The 24614-nt window shown below is 41.4% G+C and overlaps 1 protein-coding gene and 1 pseudogene across 1 annotated transcript in view; one reads left to right on the top strand and one right to left on the bottom strand.

Annotated features, from left to right (window-relative positions):
• The window catches only part of EIF2AK2 (eukaryotic translation initiation factor 2 alpha kinase 2), a 54419-nt gene that overhangs the window by 22248 nt on the left and 7557 nt on the right, over positions 1–24614 (bottom strand). The window contains 9 exon segments of the mRNA XM_033176025.1: positions 9288–9350; positions 11118–11152; positions 12426–12519; positions 12661–12737; positions 13419–13542; positions 15329–15477; positions 20952–21072; positions 21418–21549; positions 23060–23225. Coding sequence (XP_033031916.1) covers positions 9288–9350; positions 11118–11152; positions 12426–12519; positions 12661–12737; positions 13419–13542; positions 15329–15477; positions 20952–21072; positions 21418–21536 — 782 coding nt within the window. The 5' untranslated portion in view covers positions 21537–21549; positions 23060–23225.
• Positions 22561–23669, top strand: LOC117062469 (annotated as a pseudogene).

The following is a 24614-nucleotide window of genomic DNA, read 5'->3' as shown; positions in this document are numbered from 1 at the left end:
TATATCGAGTGCTTAATAAATATTTGATTCTGTATTGTTTTCTAAACTTTTATATTCAATGCCGCCCGATGCAAACAGGCCTCCGTCATTTCAGACATTTCATTTTAAGTCCAAACATACTGTCTATAGCAGAGTAGACATTTTTTTCAAGTGAAATCTGGTAAAAGTAGAAAACAGATTCAAGTGGATCAATTCTAATCCCTGCAGAAGTATTTTTTTCAATCACTGATTTATAGGAGTACTTGTTTTCAATATTAATAACTTGTACAGATGTCAGAGAAGTCCACATAAGCATCACAAAGATCTACAACTACCACATTCAATTTGGATCTGTCTAAATATTACTTCTCCAAGAGACATGATCCACTGTGGGCCAGATAGTGCAACATCAATTAAACTGTTCAGGTGGAAATATAATTTAGCCTTATAATGGGCCCTCAAGAAACTTCTGTTGAATGAACAAATGTATCTTCAAACAAATTCTATTTCACAATTCCATCTTTGACAGAACAGGAGCATTGCCATCTTGGACAAGCACTGCTATTTTAAGTTCCCCTTGATTAAAAACTGCCTAAATCCAGCCCCAAAACATCAGCCTAATGGCTAATGTCAGCATGACCATGAACGACAAATGACACCTCTGACCAGAAACCTTCCAAACCTGAGATAAATCCCCTCTGACCAGAGACATGCCAACCCTGAGATAACCTCCCCTCTGACCAGACATTCCAAACCCACAATAAAACTCTCCTCTACCCAGAAACATTCTGAACCTGTGATAAGCTCTCCCTCCCTAAATCCTTAAGTACCCTTAGTCTGTAAGAGAGAATGTTCCTGACCAAAAAAAAAATCAGCCAGAAGCCCCTCTCAGGTTTATTCTAAAATAAACCTGTCTTTGACTGTTCAGCCACTTTTCAAGTTTCCTTCTTCTTTCTTCAACTCACATTTGGTGCCGAAACCTGGGACGGCTGTTGGGGGTAGAGGCTCTCTTGCAACCCAGGAAGCAGTGGGCAGCGGCAGTTCGTCCCGAGATAACTCCTGGATCCTGAGGGTCTCTGGCCACCTGTCATGTTTTTTCTCTCTCTTCACTTTTCAAGCAGTTTGCATGAGGTGGATAACTAATCTGAAGGGGACTGTGAGGCTTGGGCTGGGGCTACTCCCCAGTGGGTTCTCAAAACCCTCAGGTCTCGGGAATCCACCTTGACTGCCTGCAACAGGTATTTTGCTCTCTAACCCTTGTCCACTCTTCCTCCCTCTTCTTTCTCTCTCTCTTCCTCACGTGGCTCCAGTCCAGGAGGCCCTTTAGTGATTCCAACCAGAACATCCAACATCAGACACGAATCCAGCCAACCGGTAAGATTTGCCTTTCCTAGCTTTCTCACAGTACCTAGGAAAGTCAGGTCTGCCGTCCTGGTCCTTGGAGGACCTGTGGGACTAAGTTGAAGAAATCTTGGGGATGCTCAGTTTCTTCTCAGCTTAACTGTCCTTTTTATAAAGAGGATTTCAGGTCTCTGTCTTTTGTCTGGGGATGCCTAGAACAAAAACAGATACTCTCGGCCTCCTCTTATCAGTCCACATAGGTGCCAAACAATTCCACATTCCTATGTCCTCCCCACTGGACTGTCTCCTTCACAACCTCACCAAACTTGGCTTATGCGGGAACCTAAAGTCAAAGTGTTTAATTTTTCATTGCAACATGGCCTCGCCCCAATACAAATTAGATAATGACAGCTGATGGCCTGAAAACGACACCTTTGACTTTCAAATTCTCAGGGACCTTGACAACTTTATAACCAGGAATGGCAAATGGCAAGAGGTTCCCTATATGCAGGCTTCCTTCTACCTTAAATCCCAACCCTCTTTATGTCAAGCTTGCACCCCTCGTGAAATCCTTCTTCTTAATGAAAACCTCCCTGGGTCTCTCCTCCCTCTGAAACCTCTTCCCCTGAAATCCCCTTTGACCCTGCAGATGAACTCCCTCCATACTCTCAACCCCTGCATCCATTTCTTACCCATCCAAACCCTCCATCTCTTTGGCCCCTCTTGCCCCCAGCCTTTAGTGCCAAATCCGAACCCTCATCCTTCTCCACCCATTACCCATTCAAACACTACTCCAGCTAGCCAAACCACCTCTGCCATTCTCCCTCTCTGGGAAGGCCCTAGGGTTGAAGGCATTGCTTGTGTTCATATCCCCTTTCTCCATGTCTGAATTGTCACAGATCGAACAGTGTCTAGGATCTTTCTCTGAAAATCTATCATAGGGAATTCCTGCACATAACCCAATCCTTTAATTTAACTTGGCATGACATTTATATAATTCTAACCTCCACCCTCACCCCTGACAAAAAAGAGCGCATCTGGCAGTCAGCTGAAACACACACAGATGAACTCCATAATCAAGCCCCTATACAAAATCCAGTGGCCAATGATGCAGTCCCCTGTAGAGGCCTAGACTGGACTTACCAACAGGGAGACAATGGCATCAGGTGAAGAGACCACATGATTACCCGTCTCCTCACAGGCATGGACAAAAATGCTTATAAGACAGTTAATTATGAAAAGCTCAGAGAAATTACACAAGAGCACCAGGAAAACCCTGCCCTTTTCTTATCACACCTCATTGAAGCTATGCTAAAATATACCAATGTGGATCCAGAATCTAGAGAAGGTCAAACTTTTCTCTACCTCCAATTTATTTCCCAGTCCACCCCAGATATCCACAAAAAATTACAAAAATTAGAGGAGGGTCCTCAGACATCTTGGCAGGAGCTCCTAAATGCAACCTTCTGGGTCTTTAACAACAGACATGAGGAACAAAAACTTCAAGAAGACAAACATCTCCATTTAAAATACCAGATGCTTGCCTCCACTGTCCAAAAGGCAGTTACACAAAAGCCTCCTAATAACCCAAAGGGAAACTCCCCCACCTCTCCAGGAGTCTGTCTTCAATGAGGCAACCCTGGACACTGGGCAAAGGCTTGTCCTAACCCCTGGCCTCCCACCAAACCATGCCCAACTTGCAGTCTTTGCGGACACTGGACGATGGAATGCCCTCAACGGGGACATCTTCCCCATTCAGATGCTGCTCATAATGAAGCCCCCCAACCATCACAGGAGGAAATCTCTTCACTGCTGGTGCCGACAATGGAAGACTGAGGGTACCTGGGATCCTTCGCCTCCACATCTAGTGAGTCCGTGAAACCCAGGGTAATTGGGATAGTATCTGGTAAGATTATTTCCTTTCTTTTGGATACTGGGGCAAGTCTGTTGGTATTAACTGAATATCAAGGTCCATTAGAATGTTCATCTGCTTCTATTGGTGGCATGAAGGGCATACAAGAAACCCCATACAAAACACTACCTCTATATTGCTCATTTCAGGGAGTCACCCTTACTCACTCTTTCTTGGTCATTCCTCATTCCCCTACTCCTTTACTAGGAAGGGACATCCTACACAAACTGGGAGGAATCATTCATTTATCAACCCTACACCAAAGCTACCCCTATTTATTATTATCTTAAGAACAGAACCCTTCCTCAGACATTCCACATCCAAACAGACTTAAATCCCAAATTCCTCAGCCCTGTAAATCCCATAGTATGAAAAACTGACTCCCCCATGTTAGCTACCCACCACTGTCCAATTCAAATTTCACTGAAGGATCCTAAATGCCAAACAGTGGTCCCACAATATCCCCTAATGGATTATGGGGACTCAAGTCCATTATCTCCCAACTTTTGGCTGCCAATATTTTATTTTATTATTTTATTTTATGTTTTTGAGATGGAGTCTTGCTCTTGTCACCCAGGCTGGAGTTTAATGGCACAATCTTGGCTCACTGCAACCTCTGCCTCCCAGGTTCAAGTAATTCTCCTACCTCAGCCTCTCGAGTAGCTGGGACTATAGGTGTGTGCCACCACGCCCAACTAATTTTTGTATTTTTAGTAGAGATGGGGTTTCACCATGTTGGCCAGACTGGTCTCGAACTCCTGACCTCAGGTGATTCACCCACCTTGGCCTCCTAAAGTGCTGGGATTACAGGCATGAGCCACTGCACCTGGCCTAGCTGCCAATATTTTAAACCCTACCCATTCTCCCCACAGAACTCCTATTCTCCCAGTTACAAAACCGGATGGCTCCTATAGACTGGTTCAGGATTTGCAACAAATCAACTCCACTATTGTTCCTGTTTATCCTGTTGTTCCAAACCCCTGTACCCTCATATTGCAAATTCCTCCCAACACTAGCTATTTCTCTGCATTAGACCTCAAAGATGCCTTCTTTTACTATCACTCTACATTCCTCCTCTCAAAACCTTTTTGCTTTCACTTGGACTGATGCTGACACATGCTACTCCCAACAACTCACCTGGACTGTCCTCCCCCAGGGGTTTAGGGACAGCCCTCAGTATTTTGGTTAGGCACTTCGATTGGACCGTTCCCAACTACCTCTACAACCCAGCGTCTCATTTCAATATACGGACAATTTACTTCTTTGCAGTCCCTCTCTAGAACATTGTATTCAACACACAGCCAGGCTTTTAAATTTGTTGGCTGAATGTGGGTACCAGGTATCCAAAAGGAAGGCCCAATTAACCTCTCCAAATGTTTCATAGCTAGGATTAATTATAACTCCAAATACCCAGGAAATTCCACTAGCATGAAAGCAAATCCCATTTCCTAAGACAAAAAGGGACTTACTTTCTTTCCTCAAATTAGTGGGATATTTCTGATGATAGATAGCAAATTTTGCCACTGTCACTAAACCTCTTTATGAACACACAAGAGGAAATCTTGAGCAACCACTCACTCCCACCCCAGACCTTTATCATGCTTTCTGTCACCTAAAATGTGCCTTATTACAGACCCCCCACTTTAGGCCTTCCAAATCTCCTAAGAACTTTTCATCTATATTTACACAGTTCTCATAATCAGGCCCTTGGACTATTAGCCCAATCCATGGGAGATTCCCTCCAACCAGTGGCATATTCTTCAAAACAACTAGACCCCATTTACAAAACCTGGCACCTTTGCTTAAAAATTTTTGCCACAGCCTCTTTAATTATCCCTGAGGCACAAACTCACATTCTACGAACCTCTTCAGGTATTTTCTTCTCACAGTCTACAAGATATGCTCAGCTGTAAGGTGCTCACCTCCATCTCATCCTCTCGCATGCAAGCCCTACATTCAACCCTCCTCAGCCCTCCATCTCTCTTCATAGATGCTCACCCCGCAATCCTGCTACTCTTTTATCTTCAACACTGATTTTGGACTCTGACCAACACTCATGCTCTGATCTAATTGAAAGTTCTCACACCATGTTTTGCCACCTTACTTCCACTCACATAAAGGGAGCCCCAGATTGATTTATAGATGGCAGCGCATCAAAAAACCCTCCCCTCCAAGCAGGATATCCCATCATTGAGAGATATGATGATGATACCCGCTCTCTTCCACCTAGAAGAGTCGTAGAGGCTGCCCCCTTGCCTTTGGGCACATCCTCCCAACAAGCAGAATTAGTTGCCCTAATAAGAGCATTAACCCTAGCAAAAAACACACAAGTTAATATATACCACCGATTCTAAATATGCCTATAACATCAACCATTCCAATGCCCAAATTTGGAGCAAGAGGGGCTATCTCACAGCTAAGGGAACTCCTATCATTAATGGAAAACTAATCCATCCTCTATTAAAGGCTGCTCTACTTCCAGAAAAGGTTGCAGTTATCCATTACAAATGACATCAATCAGATAAAAGCCACATTTCTTTAGGGAACTGTGAGGCTGACTACTGGGCAAAACACACCTCAACCCATCATCCAATTCTCCAATATCTATTTCCCCTCACACAACATATCCCCTCCTTTTAACCCGAACACCAAATACAACAACTAATCACAGCGGGGGGACAATTCAAACTCCCATACTGGTTCATACAAAACAAATTAGTCCTACCTGACCCTGAAAAAACAACTCTTGGCCAGGCACAGTGTCTCATGCCTGTAATCCCAGCACTTTGGGAGGCCGAGGTGGGTGGATCACGAGGTCAGGAGTTCGTGACCAGCCTGACCAACATGGTGAAACCCTGTCTCTACTAAAAATACAAAACTAGCCGGCCATGGTGGTGCACGCCTGTAATCCCAGCTACTCCGGAGGCTGAGGCAGGAGAATCACTTGAACTCCGGAGGTGGAGGTTTCAGTGAGCTGAGATCATGCCATTGCACTCCAACCTGGGCGACAGAGCAAGACTCTGTCTCAAACAAACAAACAAACAAACAAACAAACAAACTCTGTTATGGGACATCCACAACCTCTTCCACACTAGCCATTCCCCTCTACAACATTTCTTAAGTTTCCACATACACATAACCCCAGATATAAAGGAACAGTTGAAAGCCATTTTCCATCAATGCTCTATTTGCCAGAAAGCTTCACCCCACTTCAACACTAGACTCCCTTCTTTTCCAACCCATCAAGACAGGGGAACCTTCCAAGACAAGACTGGCAAATTGATTTTACCCATATGCCCCCAGTAAAAAAGGTTCGATTTCTTTTGGTTCTGGTTGATACCTTTTCGGGATGGGTTGAGGCTTTTCTGACAACCAAGAAATGAGCTTCAACTGTCACCTCCAAATTAATAACAGAAATCATCCCCTGGTTCAGGGTGCCTCTTTCTTTTCAATCTGAAAATGGTCCTGAATTCATTTCTCCAATTACTCAAACACTTGCACAAACCCTACGAATCACCTGGAAGCTACACATCCCCTATCAACCTCAATCTTCAGGAAAGGTTGAAAAAATGAATGGCATTCTAAAAAGCACCCTCACCAGGTATTCACTCCAAACACATAAAGACTGGGTTACGCTTTTACCTTTGGCCCTTCTGAAAATTCGGGCACTCCCACGGAAGCCTTTAATGCTCAGCCTCTTTGAACTCATGCATGGGAGTTTTGAGCATGAGTATTTGAACTCATGCTCCTTTTGTTCCATCTGGGGGTCAAGCCCCACCTCTAACAACCCCTCTCATTTCCCCTCTTCTGCATACCATCTGCCATTTCATTGGGGAATATGCTGACAAATACTTGCCACAACCTGTCGCCAACTCCTTTAATCCCTTCCTACAGTCAGGAAACTGGGTTCTGGTAAAAGGTCCCAGCCCTACACGAATCCCAGAGGAAAAGGAACAGAAATTCACCTAAGCAGCTACATCTCTTTCTCTCTCAAACTTTCATTGCTTCCTAACTAACCTTGTTACAGACCTTCTGTAGAGGACTACGTGCTCGCAAACGAGACGTTCCTGGTAAGTACTGCTCTTGCAAACGAAGCAGGGCATTCCTTCCCTGCAAACAGGGAGGACAAAGGAGCCAGCTGCAAACAGCAGGCCCTGGGGACTGGTTAATGTGTAAACATCTTGAGAAACCAGAAAGTCAGGAAAAGGTCAGAAAAACAACACATGACTTGTGACTTGGCAACATTCCACAACCGATTGTATAAAATAAAGCAGAGTGTGCCGTTCGGGGCGGCCGCCATGTTTGTCTCGTCCTGTGTTGTCTTGTGTGTTCATTCCTTTGTTTAGGAAACATGTGGACCCCAACACCTTCAGTGGTAGCCTTACAAAACTCTCATTATACATCCTGATCAGCTCCTTACTATTCCACGGGATTTATGGCTTCAAGGAACTTTCCAGGACTTTACTCCTACCCAAATAACTTTTTCCTCCTTTTGCTTATTTCTTTCAATCTAAATTCCCTAATCACATCAACCACACCAATAGAATCACTCCTCACTGCTATCAAACTAGAACGTTCTGTAAACCTTACACAATCCCTCTTGCTGCAAGCTAACTCTTCCTTTGCTCCAGAATGCTAGATGTGTTTATCACTGTCTTCCTCAGCTTATACATCCCTTCCTACACCCCTTCATGACCTTTTAACAGAAAACATAACCCTAAGCTATAAATTCCTTTTTTGAAAGAGCTGACCCTCTGGTCGGAGATTATCCCACTTCCAGGGCCAATCAGGCCAACAAATTATTTCAAACCTATTACAACTCCTACAACGCCTTAAGTCACAAGACCCTCCCATTGAAGGGCCCCTAATTAAACACATCCCCCCTTTGACAAGAAGCCTCACTTTGCTTTTCAGCCTCTGAGGGAAATTTCCCTGTAAGATCCTTAACACTTAACCAATGCAACCGCATTATCATTGTTAAACACTCCGCTGACCATCACACTAACCAAGTTGACTACCAAGTATCACCTGAAGTGAATGGAGCATTTCTGCAACCCACTCGTTCTACAGCCCCTCCCTCAACCAATGCCTCTGGCCTAATGTGTGCTGTCCCTAGAGCCCACCTTTATCCATGGCTCAATATTAATGGTGCAACATCTAATCGCATTAAGTGTGTAAAAAAATAACTCTTCCTATATTGCTACTATAGTGGGTGTCTCCTTGACCTCCTCCTTGTCCACTTGGAGTAATGAACCACAGGAAAGAAAAAACACCCCATCTTTAATTCACTTGTTTTCTTTCCATATTTCCACCTGTATTTATGACAAAGGCTTATTTTTTGTGTGTGGCACCAACACATATCTTTGTCTCCCCACCAACTGGACTGGAACCTGTACCCTAGTTTATCTTTCTCCCTCCATTGGAAAAGTTCCTCCCAGCCAACCTTTGCCTGTTCCATCCATCCAATATGTTAGGAAGAGGAAGGTCATCCACATCATTCCTTTAATGGCTGCCTTGGATATAACCTCCAGACTTGGATTCGGAGCAGGCAGATTGGCCACTTCCTTAACATACTTTAAAGCTCTTTCCACAGAATTACAGGGTTCTTTAGAAGATATGGCCTGAAGCATTATAAGAGTCCAAGACAAACTAGACTCCTCGGCTGGAGTAGTTTTCCAAAATAGATGGGGACTAGATCTAATAACGGCTGAAAAAGGGGACCTCTGCCTCTCATTGGGTGAGGAATGTTGCTTTTATCTCAACCAATCAGGGCTAGTAAAAGACGCTGATGAGAAACTTAAATAAAGGGCTAAAAAGCTAAGGGAATATCAAAACAACCGAATAGATTGTTGGTTTGGGAACAAAATCATAACGTGGGTCGTCCCATTCCTGGGCCCTCTCCTAATGAAACGCCTAAGACTCATGTTCTGACCCTGCCTAGTTAACCTTATTCAAAGATCTTCAACCAACAGGATCATGGCCATTTCACAGACAACTACCCAAAAACATCTACCTACAGCATTACCCCTTCTTTCTTCAGCACTTACAATCTTACCTCGCATCCGCAGTATACTTTGTTTCTTTCATGTCCGGAGGGTCAAATCTAGGTGCCAAAGATCTAAAAATTAAGAGTTGAATGTAAAACTCAAATGAAATTGAAATAAAATATAACTTGTTTAGTGTTAATGTTAACCTTTTTCTTCCTTTTTTTTTTTTTTTTTCTTAAGAGGCAAGGTCTCACCCCATCTCCCAGTCTGGAGTGCTGTCGTTTGATCATAGCTCACTACAACTTTGAAATTCTGGGCTCTGAGGAGATCCTCCCACCTCAGCCTCCCAAGTCGCTGCGACTACAGGCATGTGCCACCATACCTGACTAATTCTTTTTATTTTTTGTAGAGACAGGGTCTCTCTATGTTACCCAGTCTGGTCTTGAACTCCTGGACCCAAGCCATCCTCCCACCTTGGCCTCCCAAAGTACTGGGGATTACAGGTGCAAGGCACAGCACCCAGCCAACTTTTTTCTTTTTTTTTCTTTCTTTTTTTTTTTTTTTTTTTTGAGACGGAATCTTGCTCCCTCGCCCGGGTTGGAGTGCAGTGGCCGGATCTCAGCTCACTGCAAGCTCCGCCTCCCGGGTTTACACCATTCTCCTGCCTCAGCCTCCCGAGTAGCTGGGACTACAGGCACCAGCTACCTCGCCCGGCTAGCTTTTTGTATTTTTTCAGTAGAGACGGGGTTTCACCGTGTTAGCCAGGATGGTCTCGAACTCCTGACCTCGTGATCTGCCCATCTCAGCCTCCCAAAGTGCTGGGATTACAGGCTTGAGCCACCACGCCCAGCCAACTTTTTTCTTTATAAAACTATATACTTACAGTTCTCCTCTGACCTCTAATACTTTCTCATCCCTCCTCTGGTTCCTTTTTGCACCTTCGAGCACTCATTGTTGATGTGTCACTGACCTCTGCTTTTCTTTCTCCAGACTCAAAACCTCAGGAAATATATCTCCTTACACCCTCATCCTAGCTGTCATTCCTCACTGATGATAAGCCACTTGCAAATGGAAGTTTAAACACCACCTAAAACTGAACATATCCAAACCGCTGTCTTCTCTCTAAGCCCTTAACGCCTTAACTTTCTTAACACCATTAGTGCCATGGTTCTTCACTGCATCCTGTTCAAAGTGAAGCAATCTTCAAATCCTTTCTCCTTTACCTCTTCTTCATGCTTTCACTCAGCTATGGGAACCCATCCTCTCAAGTCATGTCCACTCTTCCTTTACAGTCTTTCTCACACATTCTCCTCATCTCTCCTGACTGCCACAGTAATCGTGGCTGAGGGCACCTCATGTACAGAACTCTCTTCTCTCCATCCAAGCGTCTACATCAAGAATCATCTTTCTTTAATACATCTATCTACTGTTCAGAATATACTGGTGGCTCATAATGGCTCCTACTGCCATCTTACTCTCATTTCTGACTATATTTACATCGTTGCCTTTCTCTTCAGTTAATTGACATAGCATCTGACCTTTTTATAATCCAAGTTTTTATGCTATTTTAATCTTACTTGTCTGCAAAATAATACACTTCTCTTGAAAATACTTCTACAGTGAAAACAGCCCAATTCCTTGCCAGCCTCTTACAAAATAATGCTCTTAACCTAATTACTCGAGTGATACCCCCATAGGGCTTTATGTCTACAGTGTAGCATGTGCATATATTCAAATATCTCTCGACACATCTAAAATTATTTTATAGATTTCAAGCTTTCTGCTTCTGAAACTCTGCTCAAATAAGGGTGTACAATACCCTACAAGTATTTAAAACAATACATAAGTCTGAAATAAAACTTCAGATCAAAATATCTTCAATGCATAATGATACTCACCTTTTTGCCTTCTTTTGGTTATTTCTGAGACCATTCTATAACAAAAGAAAATGAGAAATAGTTTCAGATGACTAAATCAATCATCTTCCCTTCTCTTGTTATCTTTCCTCCTGTATTTCCAGATGGGTCGCTGACCAATTTCTTAGTCCATCAATGTCTGTATTCTCATCAAGCCCTGTATAAACACTTAGTATTGTAAGACTTAACTTTTTGCCAATCTAATGAGTTTAAAATAGTATCTAATTGTTTTGATTTACATTTTCCTGATACCTAGTAAAGCAGCTTTTAATATTTGTTGCCCATTTGGGTATCCCTTCTCTGAACTATCTGTTTATATCCTTTGTACATTTTTCTACTGAGTTGCTTGCCGTTTTCTTATTGATTTTATAGTTCTTTATAACAGAATACTCTTGTAACACTAATCGTCAAAAGCATGGATTTTGCTTTAAGTTCAACATTGCCTGCTTATGTGAACCAAAAAGTTATCTGTTTTTTGTTTGTTTGTTTTTGTTTGTTTGTTTGTTTGTTTTTGAGATAGGGTCTCACTATGTTGCCTAGGCTGATCTCAAAGTCCTGGGCTAAAGTGATCCTCCCACCTTGGCCTCCCAAGTGCTGCAGACTACAGGCATGTGCCACTGCACCAGGCCAAAAAATTATCTGATTTCAAGTTTACTTTTAATGTTAAATTTAATTCTAATTTTTTAAAACACAAATAAACTATATTAGAGAATCTTTAAATATTATCCCATTGGTAGGAGAGAAAAGCAAAATCATAGGAATATATTAAAATATAGGGGTGAATGAGGAAAGACAGAAGTGACGTGTAGAAGGGTGAGGAATGGAACTTAATTTTAAAAAGAATCAAAGGGCTGCTGAGCCGGGCGCGGTGGCTCATGCCTGTAATCCCAGCCTTGGGGAGGCTGAGGCGGGCAGAACACGAGGTCAGGAGCTCGAGACCAGCCTGATCAATATGTTGAAACCCCGTTTCTACTAAAAATACAAAAATTAGCCAGGTGTGGTGCATGCGCATGTAATCCCAGCTACTCAGGAGGCTGAGGCAGGAGAATCGCTTGAACTGGAAGGCGGAGGTGACAATGGGCCAAGATCTCGCCACTGCACTCCAGCCTGGGTGACAGACGGAGACTCAACCTCAAAAAAAAAAAAAAAAAGGCTGCTGAATATTATCATTTAGTAAGAGTGCATAAGAAAAAATATTAAAATTATGGTGGAATACTGGAAGTTATTTTTAAATGAGGAAACGCACAGAAAAATAAGATTAAGTAGGAAGCTTCGAGACTAATATGATACCGTAAACAATGAAGAATTGTTTAAACTGCCACTGTTAGAATTTATCTCTGATGTATCTGCTGAGACGTCACCTTCAGATGATGATTCAGAAGCACTAGAAGAAAAGGGTGTAACTATTAGTTTATTAATTCTGTTTTTATCACTTCTTTCTCTAAATTCTCCTTAAACATAAAAATTTATCTTTCAGACAGAAATATGAATATGTTAAATATCTCAATTGTTTGTCTACACTTACAGTGAGTTGTTCACTAAAGGGTTGCTTTGGGAGTCACAAGTAGCAGCAAAAGAACCAGAGGACATGGAGTCAGGTTTCTGAAAGAAAGAGAGTCCCTTAGTAGGCTTAAATGCAACTAGTTATTTCTCTACAGAGGCTCAGTTTCTGGGTACTGTCACATTTATTTCAACACATTTACCAAATCCACAACCACAAACAATTACAAGATTAATAATTTTTTTTATGGATGTTTGGTCTGGATTTTATTTTATTTTATTTTTTATTTCATTTTTCTGGATCACAGGACAGATAATTTTTTTGTTTGTTTCTTTTGAGACAGGATCTGGCTCTGCTGTCCAGGTTGAAGTGCAGTGGCATGATCTTAGCTCACTGCAACCTCCACCTCCTGGACTCAGGCAATCCTCCCACCTCAGCCTCCCAAGTAGCTAGAATTACAGGTACACACACGTATCTAATTTTTTTTTTTTTTTTTTTTGTAGATTCATGGTTTTGCCATGTCGCCCAAGCCAAGCTGGTCTGAAACTCCTGAGCTCAGGAGATCCACCTGCCTTGGCCTCCCACAGTGCTGGGATTACAGGTGTGAGCCACCACACCCAGCCATGGCCCCATGGCACATGGCTCATTGGTGCAACACAGAATGGAGGAATCATTTTGCTAAATCACTGGCTGTCTTGGCATAATGTAACCACAGTCTAACCTGAAGTCAACTTCAGAGGGAATTTTAAAACATAAAAATTTAATCCAAAGGCAATACGTACCACTGAGGTTTCTTTTGATATCTCAAGAAATGCAAATTTAGCAGCCAATTGTTTTGCTTCCTGTTTAGTAGAACCTGTACCAATACTATATTCTTTCTGTCCCATTTTGCATTTATAATGAAATCTAGGAGAAATCATAGAGGGTACTTATCCAAACATGAAAAATATAGTAAATCCAACTTACGATTAAAAAAAAATAACATTAACAGAGATCTTAAGATGACACCAATTTATTAGATAGATTTATAGTTCATATCTTGCATAATTTAAACCCTCAGTAACCTGCCTGACCAATTTCTCTGAATAACCAGGATCAGTTGACATCTGAGCTTGCATTTTCCAGGCAATTTCTAATTTTTGGTTGCTTTGCTGAAAGATCTGGCACAAAGGCACTAAGTGGTGATTTTTTTTTGTTTTTTAATTCCCCAAAGGTCAAAAGATATGGAGGTAGAAAAGAAAAGAGGTCCAGTGAATTTTTTCAGCAGTGCTCAAATGGGAAGGAAAAAGCCAGCAGAGAAAGTGGGTTTGACAGGAGAAGCTATGAAGTTACAGTGTAGGCGAAGAGCAAAGCATGGATTCTGCTCTAACGTCAACATTGTCTGCCATCTGCTTATGTGCACAAAAATTTGAGACAATCCCCGCAGTGTGGATTCCCTATACTAAAGTCCACACTCTCCCATTAGATGTAAGGACATTTGTGGTTAGGCCAGGATACTTGGACAATTATATAAGAACTATTTTTAAGGGATAAAACAATGGACATGGCAATTTATATCACAGAGTTACTGCATATTACTGCAAAATGATTCCAGTATTTGAACTCCTTTTCCTTTGTGTTTCTATTGGAGGCCATTGATAGAAACACATCCAAACAGGGTGAGTCTTCCCTGCTAGACCCTGAGTTAAATAGCTGGGTTGAGTGACTGGATCATTTCTATAGCTCCTATTTTTTTTCAGACACTGTCCCTCCGCAAATAGATTTCTTCTTTCTTTTAGGTATCTAACGTTAGAGAGCATAATTCAAAGAAATCAAAAAAGTGAGCTATAGAAAATAAAATAGTCTCTTAATTATCAAGACTGACTCAACAGAGTCACTTTTGACTATTTCATTCCAATGAATACTATCACATGTTTTTCTTCCCGTTTTTGGCCCAAAAGCCACGACTGTGAATAGCTGAGTCAATTCATAGAACAGTATCCTAAAGTGATGATTTGAACTATTTGCCATGTAGATTTTTTTTTTTTCTTCTTTCTCATTAACTGGTTGGTTGTAGTTGAAAAACAATCACCTCATACTCCTTTGATTTCTGCTTTTTTCAGTTCCAATCCATTCTTTACCCTCATTTCCACACATCTTATCTCAGTGGTGACGTTCTTAGTAACTTTGAAACTCTAGCTTATCTGTCTCATCAGATCCCTCAAATCCTGGTCTCCTCTCAGTCTATGGCTAAAACTCATTCCTTCTGATACATGGTTCATTTAATCAAATTTGAAGGACAAATACCTGAACAAAGAGCTCCCTGATCTGACAAGGGTGAAGAGTCATTCTATACATGTGGCAGAGAGGTTTTCAGACAGTTACCACCATCATGTCCTCAATGACGAAAAGATCTCTGCATTCTTTGAGCAGTGGCACCCTGTACCCTCTTGCTCCACAGACTAAACCATCCAGCTACACCTCTGAAATAAAGGATTACCCTAATTTGATCAATTACGGTAAGTGGGCTCCATGGCTTCAGCAATTAAGCATTTTAATTACAAATTATAAATCAAATTACTATCAATCATATAAAACCTTCCATATAGAATGTTTAAAAGGACACATATTTCTGGAAAATTAGACATGAAAATAAACCAACTTTATTGCTTAGATACAATGAAACAGAAAGAAAAGCCAAATTATGTCTTACCCTTCTGGCCCATGTACCCCCGATATACATGGTTCATAATTTACAGTTAGTCTTTTCTTCTGAGCAATTCTATTGACAACGCCTATGTAATTCCCAATGGATAATCCTTCCGAAGAACTGGTTGTTGTCAATGAAAAAGGACTAACTGCCTACAAAGAAAAAAAAATTCTTCTTTAAGATAAATGACAACAAAGATTTAACCTTTTAAAATGACAACAAAGATTTAACCTTTTAAAAATCATTCTTCTAATAAAATTACTAAATGAGCAATGTGAAAGACAGCTTGGATGTTATATATTTTCCTATTATATTACCTTGAGTAAAAGTGTGACTATCTATGTCCCTCTACCAGAAAAAAATCTACAAAGATAGATTTTAACAATAGGAAAGAAGTTGCTTTTTCTTGTTTGTCTTTGGAAAGTACTATAACACGTTCTAGCTTGTTATGTTCTTTCTAATCTCAAAAAATGAGGAAAGAGATACTGTATCACAACTTAATGAAAAAGATGAATATAATAAGCGTGATTTCTACTATTGTTATCTCTACCTTTTTTTTCTTAGTCCAACAAAAATCTTGTCCAAAGTTTTGCTATTTTATTTTATTTTATTTTATTTTATTTTTATTTTTATTTTTATTTTTATTATTTTTTTTTTTTGAGACGGAGTCTCGCTCTGTCACCCGGGCTGGAGTGCAGTGGCTGGATCTCAGCTCACTGCAAGCTCCGCCTCCCGGGTTTACGCCATTCTCCTGCCTCAGCCTCCCGAGTAGCTGGGACTACAGGCGCCCGCCACCTCGCCCGGCTAGCTTTTTTTGTATTTTTTAGTAGAGACAGGGTTTCACCGTGTTAGCCAGGATGGTCTCGAACTCCTGACCTCGTGATCCGCCCGTCTCGGCCTCCCAAAGTGCTGGGATTACAGGCTTGAGCCACCGCGCCCGGCCGCTATTTTATTTTTAAAATTTTTTTGAGTCAGGGTGTCACTTTGTTACCTAGGCTAGAGTGCAGTGGTGCAACCTCAGCTCACTGCAGCCTTGACCTCCTGGTTTCAAGCGATCTTCCTGTCTCAGTCTCACAAGTACCTGGAACTACAAGTACACACCACCACACCCGGGTACTTTTTTTGTACTTTTTGTAGAGACAGGGTTTGGCCATGTTGCCCAGTCTGGTCTCGAACTCCTAAACTCAAGTTATCTGCCTGCCTCAGACTTCCAAAATGCTAAGATTAGAGATGTGAGCTACCACACCCAGCTGAGTTTTGCTATTTTATTAATCTTGTCAAAAAACTAGCTTTTGGTTTTATTGATCTTTATTTTTTTTCTTTTTTATTTCTTTTATAGTAATTTCAACCATTGTTATTTTCTTTCTTCTGCTTTTTGGGGGTAAGATGTTCTATTTTTTTTCTAACTTCTTGACTCAATTTTCTACCTCATTAATAATTATAATTTGTAATTTTGCTTGATTTTTTAAAAAAAAATTTGGTTAGAAGGATATCTTTAAGTAGATTTTTCAAGAAAGAATCTTGAAACCTAAATTTTCCCAAAATTTTCCAAATCTGAGAATGGTCCTCTGTTGTCTAAAATGTAAATGACTTCATGTCTCATTTTATAAGCATTGCTACACTATCTCCTGGTTTATAATGTTGCTGTGCACAGCATGAAACTTTAAAAATATTTATATTTTACATAGTTTTCTTCTCTCTAGATGCTTATAGAATTCTTTCCTCATCTCTGGAGCACAGTACTTTCATAAGAATTAATGTTGGGGCCAGGTGCGGTGGCTCATGCCTGTAATCCCAGCACTTTGGGAGGCCGAGGCAGGTGGATCACGAGGTCGGGAGTTCAAGACCAGTGTGACCAACATAGTGAAACCCTGTCTCTACTAAAAATACCAGAAAATTAGCTGGCCATGGTGGTGGAGGCCTGTAATCTCAGCTACTCGGGAGGCTGAGGCAGAGAATTGCTTGAACACGGGAGACGGAGGTTGCAGTGAGCAGAGATTGTGCCACTGCACTCCAGCCTGGGCAACAGAGCGAGACTCTGTCTCAAAAATAAAAAATAAAAGAGAAAAAAAGAATCAATGTTGGTCTGGGTGTTTCTAAATTTTCCTGTATCTATTAAGTTGTTTTAATCTGTAGCCAAGTCTTTATTTCATAAACATTTTCTGCTGAAATCTCTTCAGATCATTTTCTTCTGTACTATTTACTCTGTTCTTATTTTCAGGGATACCAGTCACATGTATATTGGTTCTCCATTATCTGCTCTCTGTAAACACTTGGCTCTCTATATCCACGGGTTCCAAATCCCTGGATTCACCAATCACAATCAAAAATATTTGAAAAAAAATGCTGGTTGCATCTGTACTAAATATATTCAGTTTTTCTCCTTGTCATTATTCCCTAAACAATACAGCATAACAACTACTTATAGCTGGCTGTGGTGGCTCATACCTGCAATCCTAGCACTTTGGGAGGCTGAGGTGGGTGGATCGCTTGAGCTCAGGAGTTCAAGACCAGCCTGGACAACATAGTGAGACTCCATCTCTACAAAAAATACAAAAATTGGCCAGGTGTGGTGGCTCGTGCCTGTAGTCCGAGTCAGTTGGGATGCTGAGGTGGGAGGATCACCTGAGCCTGGGGAGACTGAGGCTGCAGTGAGCCTTGATCATGCCACTGCACTCCAGCCTGGGTGACAGTAAGACCCTGTCTCAAAAAACAACAACAACAAAAAACTATCTGCATAGCATTTACATTGTATTAGAGATATTATAAGTAATCTAGAGATGATCTAAAGGATAATCATGTACTGCATAATGACATTTTGGTCAACAATGGACTGCATATATGACAGTGGTCCCGTAAGATTATAATGGAGCTAAAAAATTACTGTCATCTAGTGAGGTCATAGCCACTGTAATGGCTAATTTTTTGTATTTTTAGTACAGACAGGGTTACGCCATATTGCCCAGGCCAATCTCAAACTCCTGGGTTACAGCACCATGCATTACTCACATGTTTGCAGTGACACTGCTCTAAACAAATCTACTGTGCTACAGTCTTATAAAAAAGTCTGGCACATACAATTATGTACAGTACATAATACTGGATAATGATAAGTAACTGTTACTGGTTTATATATTTACTATATTTTTTAATCATTATTTTAGAAGGCACTCTTTCTACTTAAAAAAAAAAATGTAAACTGTAAAACAGCCTCAGGTAGGTCCTTCAGTAGGTAATCCAAAAGAAGGAATTGCTACAATAGGAGAGAATAGCTCCATGTATGTTATTGCTCCTGAACACTTTCCAGACGGACAAAATGTGGAGGTGGAAGACGGTGATGCTGATGATCCTGACGCTGTGTAGGCATGCTGGTGTGTGTGTATGTGTTGTAATTTTTTTCTTTCTTTTTTTTTGAGACAGGGTCTTGTTCTGTTGCCCAGGCTGGAGTGTAGTCACAAGATCACAGCTCACTGCAGCCGTGACATGTCAGACACATGATCCTCCTGCCTCGGCTTCCTGAGTAGCTGGAACTACAGGCACGTGCCACCAAGCCCGGCTAGTGTTTTGTATTTTTAGTACAGACAGGGTTTCACCATGTTGCCTAGGCTAATCTCAAATTCAAGTAAGCCACCTACCTTGACTACCAAAGTGCTGGGATTACAGGCATGAACCACCATGCCCAGCATTTTTTTTTTTTTGGGACAGGGTCTCATTCTGTCACCCAGGCTGGAGTACAGTGGCATAATCATGGCTCCTCGACATCCCAAGCATGAAACACTGTGCCCAATCATGTTTTAATTTTTTAACAACAAAGTTTAAAAGTTAAAAAAAAAGAAGTTTAAAATTCTAAAAATAGAAAAAAGCTTATAGAATAAAGACGTAACGAAACAAAATATTTTTGTACAGCCATACTATGTGTTTTTGTTTTTGTTTTTGTTTTGTTTTGTTTTTTTGAGATGGAGTCTTGCCCTGTTGCCCAGGCTGGAATGTGGTAGCATGATCTCGGCTCACTGCAACCTCCGCCTCCTGAGTTCAAGCAATTCTCCTGCTTCAGCCTCCCAAGTAGCTGGGATTACAGGCGACCCCCACCACACCCGGCTAATTTTTGTATTTTTAGTAGAGACAGGGTTTCACCGTGTTGACCAGACTGGTCTCAAACTCCTGACCTCAGGTGATCCGCCTGCCTCGGCCTCCCGAAGTGCTGGGATTACAGGCATGAGCCACTGCGCCTGGCTGTGGTTGTGTTTTAAGCTAAGTGTTATCAGGAAAGAGTCAAAATGTTAAAAATAAGAAGTTTATAAAGTAAAAGAGTTACCGTAAGCTAAGGTTAATTTATTATTGAGGAAAACAATTTTTAATAAAATGAATGTAGCTTATGTATACAGTGTTTATAAAGTCTACAGTGGAACACAATAATGCCCTAGGCCTTCACATTCACTCACCACCCACTCACTGACTCACTCAGAGAAACTTCCAGTCCTGCAAGCTCTATTTATGCATGGTATGTGCCCTATATGGGTGTACTTTTGCTTGTCTTTTTTTTTTTTTTTTTTTGAGACAGGGTCCCCAGGCTGGAGTGCAATGGCACGACCTCAGGCTCGCTGCAACCTCTGTTTCCCGGGTTCAAGCAATTCTCCTGCCTCAGCCTCCCAAGTAGCCGGGATTACAGGTGCCGGCCACCACGCCCAGTTAATTTTTTGTATTTTTAGTAGAGATAGGGTTTCACCATGTTGGCCAGGCTGGTTTTCAACTCCTGACCTCAGGTGATCCACCCGCCTCAGCCTCCCAAAGTGCTAGGATGACAGGTGTGAGCCACCGCGCCCAGCCTTTTGTCTTTTATACTGTATTTTTACTGTACTTTTTCTATATTTAGATATGTGTAGATTCATGAATACTAAATTGTGTTAGGATTGGCTACAGTTTTCAGTACAATAACATGCTGTACAGGTTTGTAGTCTAGGAGGAATAGGCTATACTACATAGCCTAGGTGTGTAGTGGTTACTCCTTTTAGGATTGTGTAAGTACTTCTGTGATGTTTGCCCAATGAGAAAATTGCCTAAGGATGCATTTCTTACAATGTATTCTCCTTGTTAAGCAATGCATAACTGTATATGGGAAGATGCAAATAGGTTATATGCAAATACTATGCCATTTTATATAAAAGACTTGAGCATCAGTGGATTTTGGCATCCACAGGAGTCCTGGTACCAATTCCCCGCAGACAGTGAGTGACCGCTGTACATCATTCTCCCTATAATCACTTTCATCTCTTTTTCCTCTTTTACTGCACTTCCTCAATTAGATGGAGGGGACTCATCCCAGAACCTGTCAGCTCATTTCCCACTGAACACTTCTCACCTTTCCATATTTGTTCAATTTTAGAGTATTTAACTGCTGCTGACACTCTGAATAACTATTCTCCAGCTTTGCCCACGGTGTCCTGGGTGTGCGGCTCTCACTCAGGGTTTCATAGAAATGAAGATGGGGGGAATGACTGAACCAAACTCTTGAATGTAAGGTAGCGTGTGAATGGCTTTACTATGTATGGAAGTATTTTCTCACAGAGAGAAATAGAAAATGCATTTGCAAGTTCCCATTTACCAGGGAAAAAAGGCAATCACTCACCTTGCTTTCCTTATTAAGTATCTCAACAGCTAATTTGGCTGCAGCATTTTTTGCTTCCTTCTTTGATCTACCTTCAGCTTCTGGAAATTCTCTTCTATCTGATATAACTCGAAAAGTAAACCTGATTACAAAAAGAATATTCATAAAATACTATACAACTCATGCACTATCTAAAAATAAGTGCTCTAGTCACCACTACCTCCTATGACTACCTTTGAGGGTTTGAATGTACATTCAATATAGAATTTAAGCAGTCACCCCAAACAGTAAAACAGCATGTCTTGTTGAAGCATGGAAAGGTTTCTACCCTCTCTTCTCTCTGGAGTCATCTGTGGCTCCAAAGTGGTTACCGCTTTATGCCAAGCGGACTCTCACAAAACAAAAGTGTTGACCTCAAAGTTGTGACAGAGTTGCCATTCCCCCAGTTTACATTTATAAGATCATATCATTGTTTATAGCAACTTACCTCCTATCATGTGGAGGTCCTGTATTAGGCAGTTCTTGATAGCTAAGTTTTATTCCCTGCTTCTGACGGTATTTATTAAGTTGCTCCATGAAGAAACCTGGTGCAAGATCACCAGCCATTTCTTCCAGTATCCTACAATGGAAGAGACATTTGAATAAGTGATGCTCACAGAACATATTTAACCTGAGTTTCCCAATGCAGTTTAGGAGACAGAGGGGTTGGGGAGACTTTCCTTTATAGGACTCATCTCAGTCCCACATAAATGCAGAGACTTTCTTTCTTTCTTTCTTTCTTTTTTTTTTTTTTTGAGACGGAGTCTCGCTCTGTCGCCCAGGCTGGAGTGCAGTGGCCGGATCTCAGCTCACTGCAAGCTCCGCCTCCCGGGTTCAGCACTTTGGGAGGCCGAGACGGGCGGATCACGAGGTCAGGAGATTGAGACTTTCTTTCAAAACTGTTCTTTCCGGGTTTACGCCATTCTCCTGCCTCAGCCTCCCGAGTAGCGGGGACTACAGGCGCCGGCCACCTCGCCCGGCTAGTTTTTTGTATTTTTAGTAGAGACGGGGTTTCACCGTGTTAGCCAGGATGGTCTCGATTTCCTGACCTCGTGATCCACCCGTCTCGGCCTCCCAAAGTGCTGGGATTACAGGCTTGAGCCACCGCGCCCAGTGAGCTGAGATCCGGCCACTGCACTCCAGCCTGGGAGACAGAGCAAGACTCCGTCTCAAAACAACAACAACAAAAAACAACTGTTCTTTCTTTCTCACTCACTGCACAATAAAGTTAATTTCTCCAAATTTTCTACTTTGAAAACTCAACCTGGCCAGGGGTGGTGGCTCACACCTATAAAATCCCAGCATTTTGGGAGGCCAAGGCGGGGGGATCACCTGAGCTCAGGAGTTCAACACCAGCCTGGGCAACATGGCAAAACCCCGTGTCAATTTCAAAATTGTTTTAAAAAATAAAGGAAAGAAAAAAAAACTCAGCCGGTCAGTGAAAGGGGGTCCTTCTCTTTAACTCTGCCCTGTGCTTCCACTTAGTATCAACTACATGTTTGTCTACCTGCTTAAAAAAGTAAAAAGGCTGCAGGAGTGTAGAATGTTTTATGTTTAGAAGAAAAAAGTTTAGAGTATATGTAATAAGTAAAGTGGAGTGGTAGCACGGGGACAGGCTGGGAAACGGGTAGGCGAGTGTAGCCTGTGTGGATGCGGATCCTGCCCGAAGCCGGGTGGAGGAGAGCTCAAACTAAGGGTGATCAGCCCGTGACCTAGATCTCTGGACAAAATAAAACAAGGAAAATATGTCAGAATCAAGAATGATGGATCGATGTTCAGTTGGAGTCCAGCTTCGTACTACAAATGAGTGCCATAAAACCTACTATACTGGTCACACAGGTTTTAAGACTTTGCAAGAACTGTCATCAAATAATATGCTTTTACTTCAACTTAGAACTGGAATGACACTTTCTAGGAACAATACAGTTTGCTTTAATCACATAAAAATTTATATTGACAGATTTGAGAATTTACAGAAGTCGTGTTGTGACCCATTAACATACACAAAAAACTAGCCCCCCAAAATTTGCATGTAATTGCCTTAGATGATGCCACTTTTCTGAGTGCAAAATTTAAAAGACAGCTTGTACCTGGTTGGAAGCTGTGTCCAAAATGCACGCAGATAATCACAGAAGTGTGGATGTCAATTCTGAAGACCACCAGAGAAGGAAATCTTAGTCAGATGGAAGAACTGTTAAAGCTTTGAGGTCATGACAATTTATAAATCCGGAAGGCAAACTGAATTTGCTCCAGAAACTGGTAAAAGAGAAAAAAGAAGGCTTACAAAAAATGCAACCGCTGGTTCGGACAGACAAGTCATACCAGTGAATACTAAGGTCTATGATAGCCAGGGTCTCCTGATTTTTAGTGGGATGGACCCCTGTGACTGCCTCGATGAAGACTGCTTAGGATGTTTCTACGCTTGTCCTGCCTGCGCTGTCCTGCCTCCAAGTGTGGAGCGGAATGCCGCTGTGACCGCAAGTGGCTGTATGAGCAAACTGAAATTGAAGGAGGAGAAATAATTCATAATAAACATGCTGGATAATCTGTGGTATCAAACTAGGGGGCCTTTAAAGGTCTTTAATTCTAAAATTCTGTTACTCTAAGATACATTTTAAGCTTGATTGACAAACGACAAAGATTTTAAAACCACCTCAATGTGCACTAATTTTTCATCTTGGGTGCTTTAAGATTCACTATTTCATATAAATTCAGATAGGTTATTTCTCAGTAGTCAGCGTTAAGCCTGTCTGGACCAGTATAAACAAGTAGGGTGTAGGTAGTCCTTGATTTGCACGGTTCCCATGTGCACAAATTTCAGTGACCTAAATTTAGTTTAAATACCAGTTTCCTTACCATGAAGGAAAGGAAACTGGTGTTGTTTAATCCTAGGTTAAAATTGTAGTTAGCACAGTATAACTCTGAGTAATTACGTGAAGTACAAACTTCTCTGCTAGTTCTTCAGTCTACAAATCACGATGTAAATAACAGATACGCTTCATGATCAGTGACCGGTTGTATTACTTCTTTCAAATTCTTCCAGGGGTTGGTCCCTGTGCATCTGTTATTCAGTTCACTCACAGCAGAGCACGTTGTTACGCTGTCTCTTTGTCCTTCACTTGACATTTTATAGAGGTGAACCATTGAAAGAACTGGCCAACAAAGATGAAAGTCCAGCAAAACAATGAAAAATGGTAACACTGGAAGTGAAATTTGAATCAAACATAAATGGATTTGTAGAAGAAGCCACTGATTACAGGAATGTTGTTCTTGCTGCTGTGCATTCGTAGGAGCTTAGTGAAGGCAAACTTATCAAGACAAATAAGAAAAGTGATTGCAATAAAGATAAATATGTCCCAGAGAAAGTGATGGTAAAAAAAACAAACAAAAAAAAACCTTCACACTAAAGAATATTTACTGTGAATACAGAAATACTTCACAACATTGAAACACAAGCAATAAAAGGGTGGAAGCTGACCCAAACTTAAAAGGAGTATGACAGTTTACTATGAATAGGAAAGATGCTTACTCAGTATCATAAGTTACTTGGCAGAAAAAAAGGCAATCTCTATTCAAACTACTTTTCACAATGAAATAAAACACTTTAATTCACACTGCACTAAATATTTTTAAACTTTTTTGCAT

This window comes from Trachypithecus francoisi, unplaced genomic scaffold (assembly GCF_009764315.1).
Source record: "Trachypithecus francoisi isolate TF-2019V2 unplaced genomic scaffold, Tfra_2.0 Lachesis_group17, whole genome shotgun sequence".
NCBI classification, from domain to species: Eukaryota; Metazoa; Chordata; class Mammalia; order Primates; family Cercopithecidae; genus Trachypithecus; species Trachypithecus francoisi.
Note: the sequence above shows the minus strand (reverse complement) of the source record. Positions and strands in the feature narration are given on the sequence as shown.